General features: G+C 35.1%; 1 protein-coding gene across 2 annotated transcripts in view; it reads left to right on the top strand.

Annotated features, from left to right (window-relative positions):
* Nucleotides 1-16919, top strand: part of LOC124229701 (ubiquitin-conjugating enzyme E2 E2) — a 342728-nt gene that overhangs the window by 14920 nt on the left and 310889 nt on the right. For both annotated transcript variants that reach the window (XM_046645032.1, XM_046645035.1), the window contains exon 3: nucleotides 5064-5114. In XM_046645032.1, the coding sequence (XP_046500988.1) occupies nucleotides 5064-5114 (51 nt within the window). The remainder of the gene's footprint in view (nucleotides 1-5063; nucleotides 5115-16919) is intronic.

Here is a 16919-nt window from a genome sequence, read left to right as displayed (position 1 = left end):
CAGGCCAGGGGAAGAACTCCAATGGCCTCTGCCAGAGTCTGCGTCAGCATACCTATACTAGGTCACAAAAATGGCTGCTGCCAATGTTTCAGTCCCTGGGGAGGTCTCACCTCTCACCTAAATGCACGCAGAAGCTATCTGGTGAGTCTCTTTTCACCAAAGGACTGTGCACCTTTCTTTCTGGTAGTTTTAGGTTGTTTTCTGAAATAGCTGAATTTGTGTGTGGGCCCTTTAAGAGCAGGCTTTTTTCCCCCTTCTGTCTGATAGCTTTTCTGGGGGTATACCTGGTTGTAGCTAATAGCCAATAAAGCCAGATGTCATGACACTTGCCTCCATTGTGCTGAGTCCAAAAGCTGCTTGTTGTGGTAAAGTTTCCTTCCTCAGATCCCCCACCCTTCCAGGGAAGGCTTCATACATTAAGATTTCTCCTGGCTGTCCATGGAGCACCATGGCTAAAAGCTGTTATTTTTCTCCCCAGAAAGGAACTTCTGCCTCTTCCATTTTAGTCTGCACTGTCCCTTGTTGAGAGGATTCTTTTCATCCAGTTTTCAGTTCCCTCTTGGGTAATTGTTCCAAGAGTAGTAGTGAATTTGTTGTGTCCATGGGAGGAGGCAAGTTCAGAGTCTGCCTATGCTGCCATCTTGACACTGTGATTTTATTGGACGCAGTTTAGTAGTGTTCTAGGAATGGCATTTGATTTTTGACTCTAAATTTTCGTTGGATTTAAAGATTGAGTCCAGTGTATTCCATTGTGAACTTTTATTATATGGACTTATCTGAATTTGTTTTCTACTTGAGGATGCAGTAGTACTCTATAGATAATCTCTCGTAATTACTGCGTTTTCTTGATTCCAGAGGTACATTTAAAAACTTTTCAATGTTTCTGAAATCAGGATGCATCTTAAAATTGTTTTGCACAATCATTTAATTGAGGATGTCTTAAAAATCAGTAGTCTCTTAGAATCACAGATACATGGTATATATCACATTCAGAATTAAACTTGAGGCTTATTATTTGCCATGGTTCTGTGTTTTCTAGGTTAATTCAGAGACTACTTTGAGATTTAAAAAACTTTTGTGATTAGTTGCGTGATGTTTTCTTCTTGAGAATAAGTTCACTTTGGAAGATTTTGACCAGTTGATTCAATTGGTTAGAATAGGGATTCTCAGGTGACTGAGGAGTGCAGTCCATACGAGACTAAAGAACGTTATCTAGGTGGGATGAAGGGGTTTTTTTTTAATAACTGCTAAGAAAACACCTTTGTGAATCACTATGTCCATATATTAATACTCCTTGGCCCTGAGTGAGTTATTGAATTTTCTCTAACCTAAAATATATGTGTGTGTTTTAAACAGGTCAGTACGTACATACTGCTTCGGTTTTCTGAACCATTAATTCAATATGTTGATGTTAAAATGAGTGCATCATATCTTCTCCATTTTGTATAATTTTGGTATCATATTCTTCAATCAAATCTGAATGGATCATTCTTTTCTTTCCCCTCTCTTCTTCTTAGCACATGACAGTCACATACAGTAGAACTCTTGCCATTCTTGCAACAGTTATTAGATAAAGTCTTACAAACTGAAATTTAGTTCTTATTTTGCTTCTGACTTGTCTTAGTAGTTATGTGCGGTTGCTGACTTTTGTATCATAATAACCAAAGCAGTGGCACTGCCAGATGGAAATTGGGAATTTAGGTGGTGGTTTAGTGATTTATGTCTAAAGAAATAATTTTGTCTTAAAGGTTCTGATAAAAGAAAGGTCTTTTTGTTTGTTTCACTTAGCAAGATAATTGACTGTCTTTCACCTTACCAGTGTACAGTAACTAGCCTTACTTTCCTTACTCTTAAGTGGGGGCTGTTAAAACAGTAATTCTTGGAGAATTCTGTAAGGTTTATTTAATTCACTTTTAATAGCCTAAGATCATCTTGTAAAAGGTACACTGTAAGTGTGAATTACTGATACTTTTTCATTTTTCTTCACCCTAAGGGACATTGCCTGAAATAGCTACTTTCCTTACCCCACATGTCAAGACTGAGAAACTTAATACATACCATGATCACAACTTTTGAGATAGAATTGAATTGCTGTCATTGAAAACAGCGGGACATCTTGCAACCGTTTAAATAGCAATTCTTAGTATAATCTTTTCTGTCAAGAGAAATACAACCACTCTTAGGTAACAGTGGCTCAAAATATAATATATTGACTCATGGCTCAGAGTTGTCAAGTTTATCAGTAAATTGCTTTTGTATTGAATAATTAGATTTGGAATTATAGGCATCCAGAGGGGTTCCAGTTCTGTTATAGAATTCTATGACAGAAAATTATGATTTATCAAATTTTTTTAAACCGAAAGGGACAGTATAAGCATAAAGCAAGACAAATTATTTGAAAATCCCAAATAAGTTCTTTTATGTTAAAAACAGTTTTCTTTGACAGTCTAAGCATGCTCTTTGCAGTGCCTATTCTTTTGGTCCTCTTAGTTTAAAAGACAATGTATAAAAGTTATTCATGTTTCTGGTAACAATTAAACAGTACAGAGACATTTTTGATGGAAAACAATAGTTTTCTGTCCAAACACTCTCCCTATCCCAATTCCATTCCCTTGAAGCGAACTTTTTTAGCTCTCTGGTTTTAGTCCTTCCATCATTTTTCTGCATAGCTCTAAATAATATACCTGTTTGTTGAATTGTTAACTTAAATAATATCTTTTGACTCCTTCCTGTGAAATTTGAGGATGTAGCTTGTTTACTGACTCTGCCTTCCTTCCTTTTCCCTCCTCCCAGTTAATGATAGTTAGATTTAAAAAAAAAAGTGTTAGTTGTCTTTCTAAACTAAATGATATAGTTAAGCCACTATTTCTTATTCTTTCAAATTTCAACAGTATTTCTTGGTTCCCTACTTTGTAAAATGGGGATATTAATACCTTTGTTCTTCCTTCCATCTACTCATACCCCTCCTCTATGCACTTTTAGCTGGTTTCTATTGCTACACTTAATTTAACATCTTCAAGGTTAGTAACATTTACATTTTTTAGTGCAGCTGCAACTCATCTTCTGTGCTTTATCTGTAAGTAAAAGATCAATAAATTGTCTGTACATTTATTGTAACTAAATATTCAGTGATGGACCAAATAGGATATTAGGATTAGATTTCCTTCAAGTCCAATGTCATGTTATCTAGGCTACAAAATAGATCAAATCTCTCTTTTTTCCCTTTAACATCTCTTACTTGGTTTAAATCAGTTTACATTTTAGTTTCCTTCATATTTGATCTATGATTTTCTTATACAGATGTTTTTCTTCTGTGATTTCTGGTTGTCTCCTCCCCCCCCCCCCAGATTGAATAATGTGTCTTTATTATATCCTTATACAATCTGCAGCCCCCTCTTGGCCATTTCAACTTGTTTAATTTACACCCATCCGCTTTGTCTTTCAGAAATATGCTGCAATTTCTCATCCGTTGGTGACCACCTCCCTTCTCCTTGCTGTTTCTTCCTTTCTGTATTTTGCCCCCGCCACAGGTGGGGTCCTGAAGGAGTGGGAGGTGAATGTGTGTGTTCAGTTTGCTCTTAGACCTGCACTTACCCATTCAGTTTTAAAGTGCCTGTTTTATACTTTTGGGTGTGAAATCCGTAACGGGTGTTTTTCTATATCAGATCTTTGAGACTTCTCTCATTTAATTATGGGCCATATGTACTTGATATGCGTGTAAACATATCATAGAACCCGTATTAGAGGGAAATTATATGTTTTAAAGATAAAAGATGGAATTTGTCCTAGTTCACCTCTTTGTTTTATAGGACAGAAAACTGAGGCTGAGAGAGAGAGAACCGGTGTGAGCAGTCTTTTTACCCAAGAACTCTCCATTAATGACATAGCAGAATTAAAATGAAAGTTTTTTTGTCTTTGAATTTATTAGTCGAGCTGTACTTCGTAATGTCTACCACCTTGAATCACGTGGCTTAGAGAAGTGAAAATCATGTTAGTAGCATTGCAGTTCTTTTAGGAAGTTGGTGCCAATCCTCTTGGAGGAGTCTCGTCTATTCTGGTAGTTCTGTTAGTTGTCTTGAAAAAGATGTAGAATGAAAATGTTTGAGAGTAAATGTTTTGTTCAGATTCTTGTTTTTTAAGGTACTTCAGTTATTTATTGTCCATGTACTATCACAAGAATGACCAAACAGCAAGCATCCAGCTGCTAGTGAATCTCATATTTAAAAACCAGGCAAAGGCGAAGAAATGATTTTGAGGGTATTTTTCTGTATTTGGTTTAACAAAGCCTGTTTTAATAATGCCTGAATGATAGTTAAGAGATTGCTAAGCATAGTCTTACAAAACAGTGTAGCATTGTTAACCTTTGTATATGTATGTAGGGAGTTAGGTGCAATTAAAACTGGAAGTTGAAAATAAAGCATGATGACAAAAGCAGGCTTCTTTAAAAGAGTTCTTTGCATGAAGCTCAGGCAGTGACAGATATTAAAATATTTATCCACATATTATTAGGCTAGTTCCACCAGAAGGAATAGTGTCAAACTTGAAAACCTCAACCTCCTGCAACCTACAGGTTTCAGAGAGGAATGCCATTTATAGTTTGATAGCAGTTTCAGGTGTTGGAATGACATCCTGATAATCCTTTCTTCACCAGTTGATTCGATCAATCAGGATGCTTGGATTCAACTTAATATGATCATCTTTGCATCCTCTATGGGAAAGTTCTAGTACAAACCAGAAGTTGGAATGATCTATAAATAATGTAGCAAAAGTTTCCAATTTAAACCAGAAGTTTTGGTTAGTGTTATCAGTGGTTTAATGAAATTTTAATTTAAGTCATAGGCTGCTTGCACTGATAGTGGCCAATCTTGTTACCCTTTGTAGGTGCATTGTCAAAATCATGGGAGAAATTTCTACTTTGTTATTGTATATGATGATTTATGCAGTATTAGTATTTCAAATTAAAAACATACAAATGGGAAATATTAATGTAAAAGTATAACATTTTGATGACCTATTAACAGAGTGAAGGCATTTTAACATAACTTTTTGTCTTTATTTTAAAGAATTCAGAAGGAACTTGCAGAAATTACGTTGGACCCTCCTCCCAACTGTAGGTAAGTACTTATGGATTTTTATTTACTTGTATCTTTTGCAGAAGGTATAATTGAACTGTTTTGTCTGTTGTGCAACTGTTGTTGTTACAGTTTGATTAATTAGTAAAAACAACATTGTGGTTCCGAGTTAAATCACCGTGGAAGACAGTGGTGGTGGTTGTTTCTGTGCAGAATTGGTATATTTAGCAAGTAGTTTGTAGTGGTAGAGTGGAGTTGCCAAAAATAGAGTAATGCAATAACGATGAGATTATGAAATTATAGAGTAACAAATACAATTATCTTTTAATGGAAGAGGTGTTAGGGCCTTAAGTGATTTCTTTAATATTAATAGTGTGTCTAAAATATTCGCTATTTGATAGTTATTCAGTTGTTATCTTATTGGAAATTGATTTTTAAAAATACTGGAACATTAAAGTGTTTCTTCATGGTTTACATTATTTCTTATAGTCATTGGTTGTGACTGAGAATGGGTAATTTGAGGCAATAACGTTAAATTTAAAACAGTCTCTCCTTTATGACCACATGTCCTCAATTTTCTGGTCAGACTTTACTTATAGGAAGTAAAAGTGCTTGCCTGGAAATGATTAATGATACACAAGTACATAGAGGAAGAAGAGAAGGGTAACCTCCTGCCTTAGACTGTATCTTGGGTCTGGTGCAGTAGTTGGAAGATGGCTGTTTGGCTGTTTTAAGACACTTCTTTCTGTTTCAATATGAGGTCAGTGTTGGAACCAGGCCCACGTGGAGTTTGTATAGTTTAAATTGGTAGTCTTGTGGATTGGAGGTGAGAGGGCAGATTGCAGAAAAATGTTTCCAATATTAAATGCAGGTAGAATTTATTGTTTTGTATGATTTCTAATTTTACTGATCTTACTTTTATGTGAAAGCAAAGATAACTATAGATATTAATGAAAGTGAAAATTTTGCTCCTGGCTATATTGATAGTTGGCTAGTTGACAACTATTTTGTGTAATAAAGCCTAATGAGGCTTATTATGTTTGTAGTGAATCTAATACGGTCCTTACATGAGAATCATATACAGTATATAAACTTGCAATAATGTTCAAAGAATATTTCACTCAAAAAGAATAAATATTTCTTTGTTAGGTAAAACTGTTTAACAGTAGGACTTTTTGTCACACTTAAGATTGTGTTATGTCAGAGCTGTCTCAGATGGCACATCATTGTTTAGGCTTTGGTGGCCAGTTCGTGGAAGTGGATTGATTTGCAGAAAACTTCCAGTTTGGGTGAAACTTAAAATCTCTTATTTCATAGGATAGTATTTGTTTTAATGGTTTGAATCCTTTTTAAAAAAATTAACTGTTACACCACATTTATTATTTTTATAACCTTTTTACAAACAACCAAATTGGTAAATATGTGAACTTAATTTATATGCTCATTTGCTTAAATTTTGACAACAGACTATTGGAAGAATAAACTAATTACTTTGTTTAATGAGCTTGTTTAAGGCTCATTTTTGATAAATGTAATCCACATATATCATGTGATGGTTAGACTCATTGCAACTTTGCTATCAGATATATTATTTTCTAATACATAAGTTTAGTTTAGCTTTGACTTATTACAGGTAATAATTTAACTTTGATTAAACCAATATATTGTAAACATGCATGAAAACTTAGTCTGAGGAAAGGAATTACATAATGTTTATTACTTAAACTAAAATAATTAAAAACCATTGTTCTATTTAAAGTAAAAAAGAAAAGTTTATAGTGTCATCTGAAATTTGGAGATTTATTTTTTCATTGAGCCTTAGTTAATGATATCATTATTGGTTATGTAAGCTCTAAGTACAGCAAAATATATGTAATAGGTTTTGATTTTTAAATGTAGATGTCACAGTTTCAGGAAAGATACCTACTTTGTTGTGTTTTTCCCCCAGTTTTATTGAGATATAATTGAATATAACATTGTAGAAGGATATCTACTTTGGTTAATTTGCTTGTTTACGAGAATTTGCACAGAAATCTATTTAACGATATCAAGATTGGATAGCGAATAAGTTTGCTTTAGAAGTGAGGTTATGGTGCAGTGGCTTTGGCTCCTTTTATTGATCCCCAAATAGTTTATTGGGGTGGATCAGGCATAGGTAAAGATCGTATCCACCGTCATGTGGGTGGTGCTCCCATTGGGCAAGCAAAGGATCCTTTATGCTGTGGCTTACTGGGGAGTGGTGATTAGTTCTGTATTCCCTATGTGCTCATGCTGCTTAATATAGATGTTCACTGTGCTTGGTAAGAGGATTACTGTGGTCTCTGGATTGTTTGGTGTCAAATATTTGATTGTGGTTTATAGTAAAATCTGCCCATCTTTAGTTCAATGAGAATGTGGTTACTCGCTTCAGAAAGAGAAGTTAGAGCATAATTTTAGTTTGGCTTATTTTTGGCACATAGTTAACAGTGCTTTTGTGGTTGATTTTTAAAAGTTCTGTGCTGCCTTCATGTGTGTCCTAATGACTATAATGAATTAATTTATAGAAATAGAGTAAATTAAAGCTATCTGCCTAATAGAAGGAGTCAAAATCCCTTTCCCTTTGTACTCCCTTTGTGTATTACCTTTTCCAGGACACATGCTTCTCAAAAATCCTGCCTTTTGGTTGCTTGGGTAGTTAACTTGCTATCACAGATAAAAATTATGTGTAAGAGAACATCTGTGGGCTTACCTGTCAAGGCAATCAGAGTGGACAAGGATTTTATCTCTTGGCTTTCTCAGTGGGGAGGTAGGTATGTTGCATTCCACTTAGAGTGTGGTTTATCCTTCTTCTCTGGAAACCTAGACTAGTACAGCCCCGTTCTCTGTATGTCAGGTTAAAGATGAGTCCTCTGAATTTTGGTGCATCTTCTATGTAACGTCTGGTTAAGCAACTCTTGGAATCATATTGAAGGAACTAGCATGTGCTTAAGTATTCTGCAAGTCTGTCATTTGAACATGTTAGGAATATAAAGTCTTCCTGAATTACGTCATTCGGTACAGGTTTGTTTGAGGCATTTCTAGAGGAAGCTACTCTACTGTAGTATGGTTTAATTTTCTTTTTCAGGTTTTGAATAAACTCAAATACTACTTTGAAAGAGCAGCCACAAAATACTTTGATAATAGGTTCAATTATTTCTTCTCATGGGAAACACATGCCTGTATATCTTTCACTTTTCTTTTCACTTTCTTTGTTGTTCTTGAGGTAAAAATGTAAAAAATTTTTTAAAAACTGAGTTAATTATCTTTTTTAATATTACGGCATAAGAGTTAATGTTTAAAAATAAAACTTTATGATACAGCTAAGAAAAAAGTTTCTTTTCATAAAATCGTAGGGTCTGAAGGGTCATAGGCATAGAAAATTATATATAATTTGAGTAAAATTTGGTTATATACTTAGAGTATTTCCTGTAGATAGTAGAACATATTTTTGCTTTGCCTCAGCTCTTATGATGGATAGCATGGTTGACCTATGACATTTGCTGGGGCTCTATCCTGAGACCTCTGCAGATCCATAAATGTTTTCATACCACCAGCTGGGCTATTGGCTAGAATTGCTCTCTACCTCAGTGCCTTGCACATCAGCTTAGATGGATGGAGTGGATAAAGTTCATGCCATGTCGTTACAGAGCTCTAATACTTGGAATTGCTGCCCCTTGTAAATGTTTGTGTTGTGACTTTTAGGATTCTTTACAAATCGTCAAAAGCATACATCTTAAATTCGTAAATGTCTTAATGTGTTCGTTTATATTTCCTTGTTACTAGTGGAAAACTGGCAGCTAGTTAGAAAAATCTCCAGATTAAAATTAAAATTTGTGTCATTCAAAGGATAACTTGTTCTTCTGTTTTGCAGAGAAGCTAAATTCAAATTCTGTTAATGATATGATACTGGCCAAGTTTGTATTAGGTTTAGGAGCATGGAAATGACAGAGATCCTTTTTACTTTTTGAAAGTAGAGACTACAGTAAAATGATTCATTTGGATTTTGATTTAGTAATTGAGCAAGCAAAAAGAGGAAATACTAAAAAGAGGATATAGTTCAGTTATACTAGCAGTTTTCACTTTTTATTGCTGTTTCAATCGACACATTGAACACAGGCTCTGCTTTACTTTTTTTTAAATTGTAGCAGTTTTATTGAGGTATAATTTAAAGAGTAACGTTAGTGACTTTTAGTATATTTGCGGAATTGTGTAACCGTCACAATCAATTTTACAAAATTTGGATCACTCTGAAAAGATACACCATAACTTTTAGGAGTCATGCCTTCCCCATTTCCTCCCAACTCTCCCACCACCTAGTCCTAGGCCACCATCAAATCTACTGTGTCTCTATAGATTTGCCTCTTCTGGACATTTTGTATAAATGGAGTCGTACAATATGTGGTCAGTACAAGCATAGTGTTTTCAAGATTCATCATGTTGTAGCATGCATCAGTACTTCATTTCTTTTTGTCTCTGAATAATACTCCATTGGATATATTGCATTTTATTTATCCATTCATTAGTAAATGGACATTTGGGTTGTTTCCACCTTTTGGCTAATATGAATAATGTTTCTGTGAATATTTGTGTACAAGTTTTTGTGTGGGCCTTTGTTTTCATTTCTCCTGGGTATATACCTAGGAGTAGAATGGCTGGGTCATATAGTAACTATGTTTAACCTTATGGGGAACTGCCAGAATGTATTCCAAAGTGGCTGCACTATATTACCTTCCTACCAGCAGTGTATGAGGGTTCCAGTTTCTCACAGCCTTGGCAATTGTTATTGTTTGTCCATCTTTTTTTTTTTTTTTGAGGAAGATTAGCCCTGAGCTAACATCTGCCGCCAGTCCTCCTCTTTTTGCTAAGGAAGACTGGTCCTTGAGCTAACATCCATGCCCATTTCCCTCTACTCTATATGTGGGACACCTGCCACAGAATGGCATGACAAGCGGTGCATGGGTCTGCACTCAGGATCTGAACCAGCGAACCCTGGGCCACCAAAGCAGAATGTGCAACTTAACCACTGTGCCAGTGGGCTGGCCCCTATTGTCTGTCTTTTGGTTGATAACTGTCCTAGTAGTTGTGAAGTGGTATGTCATTGTGGTTTTGAGTCGCATTACTCTAATGGATAATGATGATGGTGACCATCTTTTCATATGCTGATTGGCCGTTTTTATATCTTCTTTAGAGTAATGTTTACTAACATTCTTTGTCCATTTTTAAATTGAGTTGTCTTTTTATTGTTGAGTTGTAAGTGTTCATTATTTATTTTGGATACAGGTCCCATATCAGACAAGATTTGAAAATATTTTCTCCTATTCTGTGGATAGTTTTTTCACCTCTTGATAGTGACCTTTGAAACATGAAAGTTTTAAATTTTGATGAAGTCCAATTTATCTGTTTTTTTCTTTTGTTCTTTGTGCATTTGGTGTCATTTCTAAGAAACCATTGCCTAATCCAAAACTATGAAGATTTGTGCCTATGTTTTTCTTCTAGGAGTCCCTTAGTTTTAGCTTTCATATTTTGCTTTGTGATCCATTTTGTATATGGTGTGAGGTAGAGGTCCAACTTCATTCTTTTCCTTGTTGTGGGTACCCAATGCCCTCAGCACCATTTGTTGAAAACCATTTTCCTCATTGAATTGTCTTGGCTTCCTGGTTGAAAAATTGTTGGATCCTAAATGTGAAGGTTTAGTTCTGTACTGTCAATTTTATTCCATTCATCTATATGTCTATCTTTATGCCAGTACCACACAGTCTTGATTACTGTAGCTTTGTAGTAAGTTTTGAATCAAACTGTAAGTCCTCTAACTGATTCACTTTTGATTGTCTTAACTCATTAGTTAAGGCATTCCCAGTATAGAAGAGGCCATAACTGGACATAAACCTAACCGCTGTCTCACCTTACTGTTGATGAGAGCCATTTAATAGAGGAAAATGTGTTTTCCTGATCGTAGTAACTAAAACAGTATATAGGGAAAATGTGTGTGGGTTAACCTTTTTCAAAATTATGTCACAGAACAGGAAGGCATTAAGATAGAAATTAGGGACAGTGCCTATATAGGTGTGATCTCTAGAAAGAGCCACCAGTGCAAAAATGTAATTATTGTCACTACTTATTTTCCTTTTTTGGTCATTGTAGTAATATTTATATAGCATTTGGTAGCTTTTCAAGGACTTTCATATATGATCTCATACTTAGTCTTTTCAGCCACTCTGAGACTCATGGGGTTAAGTAACATGCTCAGGGTTGCAAAGCTAGAAATGGCTGATTTGGATTTAAACTCGGGTTTTCTGATCTTTCATTCTTTATTTTTCCACGTGTGTGACTAGATAGAGAAATACATTCAAAGTTACATTTGTGGCTAGTTATTTGTGGTTCAGTTAAGGGGGAAAAAAAGAAAAAATCAACATGAAGGCAATCCAAAAAATCATTTGTACTGTGTTTGATGTGTATTTCTACCACACTCCCGTGTGTGTGTGTATTTGTGTGGGCACATATGTTAGTGTGGCGTTATTACTGGCACTTGTCCAAGTGAAGAATTTCTTTACATTTGACAGTTCTTACCTCTGTGTTTGTAGATGTCTGCACTTTTAATGCCAAATTGGTTTTTTCCTGTTACCTTGATTCTAGGTCATGTTCTCGTACAGTTTACTTTAGTAATTATTGAGGGCTTCATATTAAATCTGTGCTAGGACTAGAGTAGGCTGGAAGAAGATATCCAGGTATAGTTCCTAATCCTAACGATTGTTACAACCAGTTGAGATATAAAACATACAGGTGCTTAGAGAACCAAGACTTGGAGAATGATAGTACTGTTGGCAGAAACTGCCAATATCTATTGCCTCTGGGAATCTTAAAATTGATAATGCTTCCCTCTTTACTTTGGTTGCCTAGAAGCTATTAGCCTTGTTTACTCTTCGACTTTAGTAATTAACTGCATTCTGTGTAGAAACCTCAACTCTGGATGTATTTTATTTTCTTACTCTTTCTTTCCTGCTTTATATCCACATCTTCATTTTGTACTTTTGTACTACGTACATTTTATTAAGCCATCTCAGAATCATTTTGGAGCAAGGCAGAATATGAGTCAGTAAACAGTATGAAGAACTGAAAGGTGATGTAAATGTGTACTGGTTAACAGAATGCTGGAATGCCTCTTATGAGGAGTCATTAATATGATAAAATTTAAATATACATTAAGGGTTTGTGTTATATAGAATACCGAAGTATTCATATTCATCTTTCTTTTCTTTAGTGCAAATAACAGTAATATTTTTTATTCAGTCCGATGAGTTCTTGACTCCACTGCTGCAGTGTTGAGTGGTTTTGCACAGACTTTACGAAGACAAAGTCTTTAACATTCGAGATGCATTGAGTGGTTAGAACAGATAAAGAATCGTTTGGAATAGCACCTGAGGGTTGGAGAGCTGTGGAGTTGGAGTCCGTGTGCAGCATGACAGAGAATGAGAAAGGTGGTCTTACCTTACGTTACTTTGGCAGTTCAGAGTTTCAAGCTTATGTTCTTATTTACTTACCTTCTTTTATGATTTTTTAGGGTGCACTCTTTTGTTACTGCCAAGAGTGTATTTATGGTTTTCCTTTTTCCTTTACCTTGAGGCTGACTTTTCACCTGGGGCACAACCAACATAGAGCCTTAACAGGCTGTTACTGCAGATGGAGAACTTCAGGTGTAATTATTTTATGTCGTGTAACTTTACTTCAAAACTGTAGTTGAAGAAGACATAACTATCTCAATAAAATCACCAGAAAAAGTCCTTACTCTTATTTCAAAATATTATTTTTTTATGTATGCCTTTAACCATAGATGTAAAAATGTTTATTTCATAATAAAAGAAAACGTTGAGTGATAAAGTGAGTTTAGTGCCCATTACTTGAGGTCTCTGATAGTTTATTTCTTTTTTCCTGATCTTTGTTGCCTTAAGAACAGTACAAGAATGTCTGAAAAAACATATATTAAATGATCACACTGGGATTATATTTTATAATAGCAACAGAACATTTTATCACTTATTTTAGTTTGCCCAGTTTTATAACTGGTTATTATTTTAGATTTATTACCTAAGCACTTTAAGTAGAAAGTATCATTTTACTCTCTAACATGTAATATTTTAATTCCTGTCGCTGTTTTATCTTTTAATATGTCCTGAAAACTGTATTCTTTAGTGCACCCAAAGCATTTTTTACAGTGATTATTATATTCGACTTAAATCTTTTATCAACTAAGCATTATTGCAAATAAGTAAAACTTTATTTTGTTAGTATATTTTATTTTGAGAACAATACAAATTTTGATTTTTAAATTTATGTTGTCAAAATTTGCTTTTTGACTGTTTTTGTAAACATTCATTTAGAAGTGTACATTTAGAATGTCTACGTCCTGTAGGGGCTTACTGAGGGGCCTTTCAATTATATCTAAATCCATACTTGTGTAGAAGCAGCACATTATTCTAAAATGTATAATAGAATCAGGCAAAGCCATAAGCTAAAATTCGTTTCCTATTCCAATACATAGCAGGTAGACTCTGTGTCTCCTCTCACCTACAGTCATGAGTCACTTAATGACAGGGACACATTCTGAGAAGTGCGTCGTTAGGCGATTTTGTTGTGTGATCATAGAGTGTACTTATACAAACCTAACTAGTACAGCCTAATATACACCTAGGCTATATGGTACTAATTTTATGGGACCACTGTCGTATATGCAGTTCATTGTTGACTGAAACTTTGCTATGCGGTGCATGATTTCACATGGAAGATGAAGCCTAGTAATACTTTGAAACAAACCGAAAGGAGAGGCAGGTCCCTTATACCAGAGCCGGAGTTTCTACTTTGGCACCTGCTGTTTCTTCTGCCTAGAATATAGCCGGCCCCCTCTCCTGTGCTCCAGTTCTGTCAGTTCTCCTGATGCTTCATATTACAACTCTTTTACCCACTCGGATGAGAGCTCTTTTTTTAATCTCTGTGTTTCAAATCTTAGCCTTCAGTTGATGTTCAGTGTACTTATGAATGAATAAATATAGTTAATTATGCTAGGGAGCTAACAGCTATTGAATACCTCCAGTATTTGAGGCAGTGTGCTGAGTGCTTTACCGTTTACCATTATCTCATTTAATCTTCAGGACCATCCTTGAGGTAGATAGACTCATAGGATATTGAAACTGGAAAGCTTATGGTCCAGTACTCTCTCCAACCCAGAGAGAAAATTGTACTTCTCCAAGGATGTACAGTTTAGTGACAAAGCCAGGACTAGAATTCAGTTCTGATAGATCAGTGTGTTGCTTATTTCATTGATAGAATGGATACAGTTTATATATTTAGAAAATTTAGATAATTAATATAAACAAGGAAATTTGGGAATTCTTATCAATGATCGTGAAGTACATTTGAAAGGAATTGGAGTTATTTTTGTCTGGAGAAGTGAGGGGGCCATAGTAGCTGTGTTTACCTGTTTTCAGAGACATAAAATGGAGGAGAGATTAATCTTAGTCTGTGTGATTTCAGGGAGTAGAACTAGCACTGCTGTGTTAAATTAGAAGGAAACCATTTTCTTCTTGATAAGAAGGCTTCGTCTTCAGTCAGAGCTGTCCAGAGTAATAATGGACGATCTCAGGAGGTAGTGTGTGCCCTGTCTCTGGAGGAATTGAAAATGAATCTGTTTGCTTATTTGAGAAGGATTTTCAGTTGTCAAGTGTGAGGTAGTACTAGAAGGATATTTCCCAGCTGCTGGACCTTAGACAAATGAAGTATGTTTTTATCAGCTTTTGCCCTCTTCTCCCATGATTATGACTCATTTTTCCTCTCTTATTTGCCTTCTTGGAGCCTTTAGTACGTAATTTATATAGTTTATTGGCCTGACTATTTAAAGCACCCATTTATTTGTTTTTAGTTCCATATCTGAATTAGTAAGTGAGGCTTTTATTTCTTTCTTTACTCATAACTTTTAAATTTATAAGAAAAGGACGATATTACAGAGAATGAGGAAATAAGAGCCTGGTGTGGGGTTTAGGGACATAGGTTAATATCCATCAATTTGATAGGTCCCAGATTATTACATGTTGTTTCATAAACTCCACTTATCTAACATAGTCAAGAAATAAAAATGTTACTGTTAATCAAATACTAACATAAATTGAATTAATCCTCTAATTGAAATCTTTTGAATATTCATTTAGTCATTATACATACTACCTTCAAGTCTATCAAACTATGTAACAAACTGTTTGGAATCCTCATGGTTTCCTCCTCGTCCCTGTGGTCCTGGAAAAAAATTATTTGTATCTTTAGAAATTGAATAAATAATAAATGAAGAAAATTTATGGTTTATTTGGGATGTGTTTTTTCTGACATAAATGTTCCATGAGCCAAGAAGTCTTAGGATTAAAAGAAAATTCGAAGTTTTAAAGATTTCAAATGACAGAATACACTAAAGAAACTACCACTGCTCTTGACACATACATGTGAACTTTCTTTTTCATTTGTGATCTTAATGACTGAGAGATATTTAAAAACTTTTATCCAATCTTGTGAAAAGATGACTGTCATGTCTATAAGCTAGGACAAAATTCTGTGACCTAATGCATCAGAGCAGAATGATCTGAGACCTGCATGTAAGTGGTGAACTGGAAGAAGTTGACAGATTCAGCTGCAAGTGCTGGAAAATCCTTGCCTGAAGTTAGGGCAGGTTCTGAAGAGTGGCAAAACTGCTTATTCCTTTAAGCAATTGAAATTTTGCCGTTAGGATGAAGTTAGCAGGCAAATGAAGCCCAACATGTGCAGACTCTGGCTTCCACGTGGACAGGTAGTTCCTAAGGGGGTTTTCAGGAGGGGAACTGGCACTAGCCTGGGCCTACCGAGGCAGGGAAAGGTGGTCTAGGATCTGAGAAGGTAGAACTGTAGGGGTTTGGGAGTCACGGCCCCTTGACTAAAGTAGGATAGGATAGGAGTAGTCTCTCTCAGTTCTTTCTGAGTTAACTATCTTGTTTTCCAGTGTAAGGTAAAAGATTTGCCATCTTAGCCAAGCCCTCATGCATCACTTCAGTAAATGCTCTGCTACAGCCTCGTTCATAAGTGATATTAAACAGTGTTATGATCCAACTTTGCAAACAACTGGGATTTGAGGTGTGAGGGAAAGGGATAGATAAGTTTTAAGAGGAGGCAAATGAATTACATTTACTATCCTGTTGCATTAATATTAAATCCTTTAGAAATTTTTAGAGTTCATGTAATAGATATTTTGTCTTGGATGATTTCTTAATACATTGAAACAAAACCTTGTGCATTTTGCTCTAAATTTGAGTGGCTATAAGACACTTCTGGCACAACCCAAATGACTTGGACTATCTCCAAGTAGCTTTAGTTATTGCGGTACCAAATTATGAGTTAGCTTTGCCTAAAAGGTAAAATCGACCCCAAAGACAACATTAGAGGTAGCTGCCAATATTTATGTAGCAGACTTATTCCATTCTTAATTATCTGCATTAATGGAAAATTAATAATTCACTATGTGGTATAAGGTGAAAATACATAGTATTTAAAAATCATGGAATATGAATCATAGATAGTATTCTGAATATTAGAATGGACAAAGTGTTTTAAGTACTAAATTCAGGGTAGCCTCAAGTATGTAAATATAGATGTTAGAAAACATTTAATAAGTATCAAAATTATCATATAGTAGTTATCTAAAATTGATTCTTTCTCATTCTTCAAATTATGTATGGGCCAGATGTGTCCAGCTTTCAAGTGGTGAGCAGAGGTTAAACAGTTCTTGAATATTTGAGCTCACCAGAGGTGTGGGTTAGTGGG

This window comes from Equus quagga, chromosome 1 (genome assembly GCF_021613505.1).
Source record: "Equus quagga isolate Etosha38 chromosome 1, UCLA_HA_Equagga_1.0, whole genome shotgun sequence".
In the NCBI taxonomy this organism is placed as follows: Eukaryota; Metazoa; Chordata; class Mammalia; order Perissodactyla; family Equidae; genus Equus; species Equus quagga.
The sequence above is the reverse complement of the archived record's forward strand: the minus strand, read 5'-3'. Positions and strand labels throughout refer to the sequence as shown.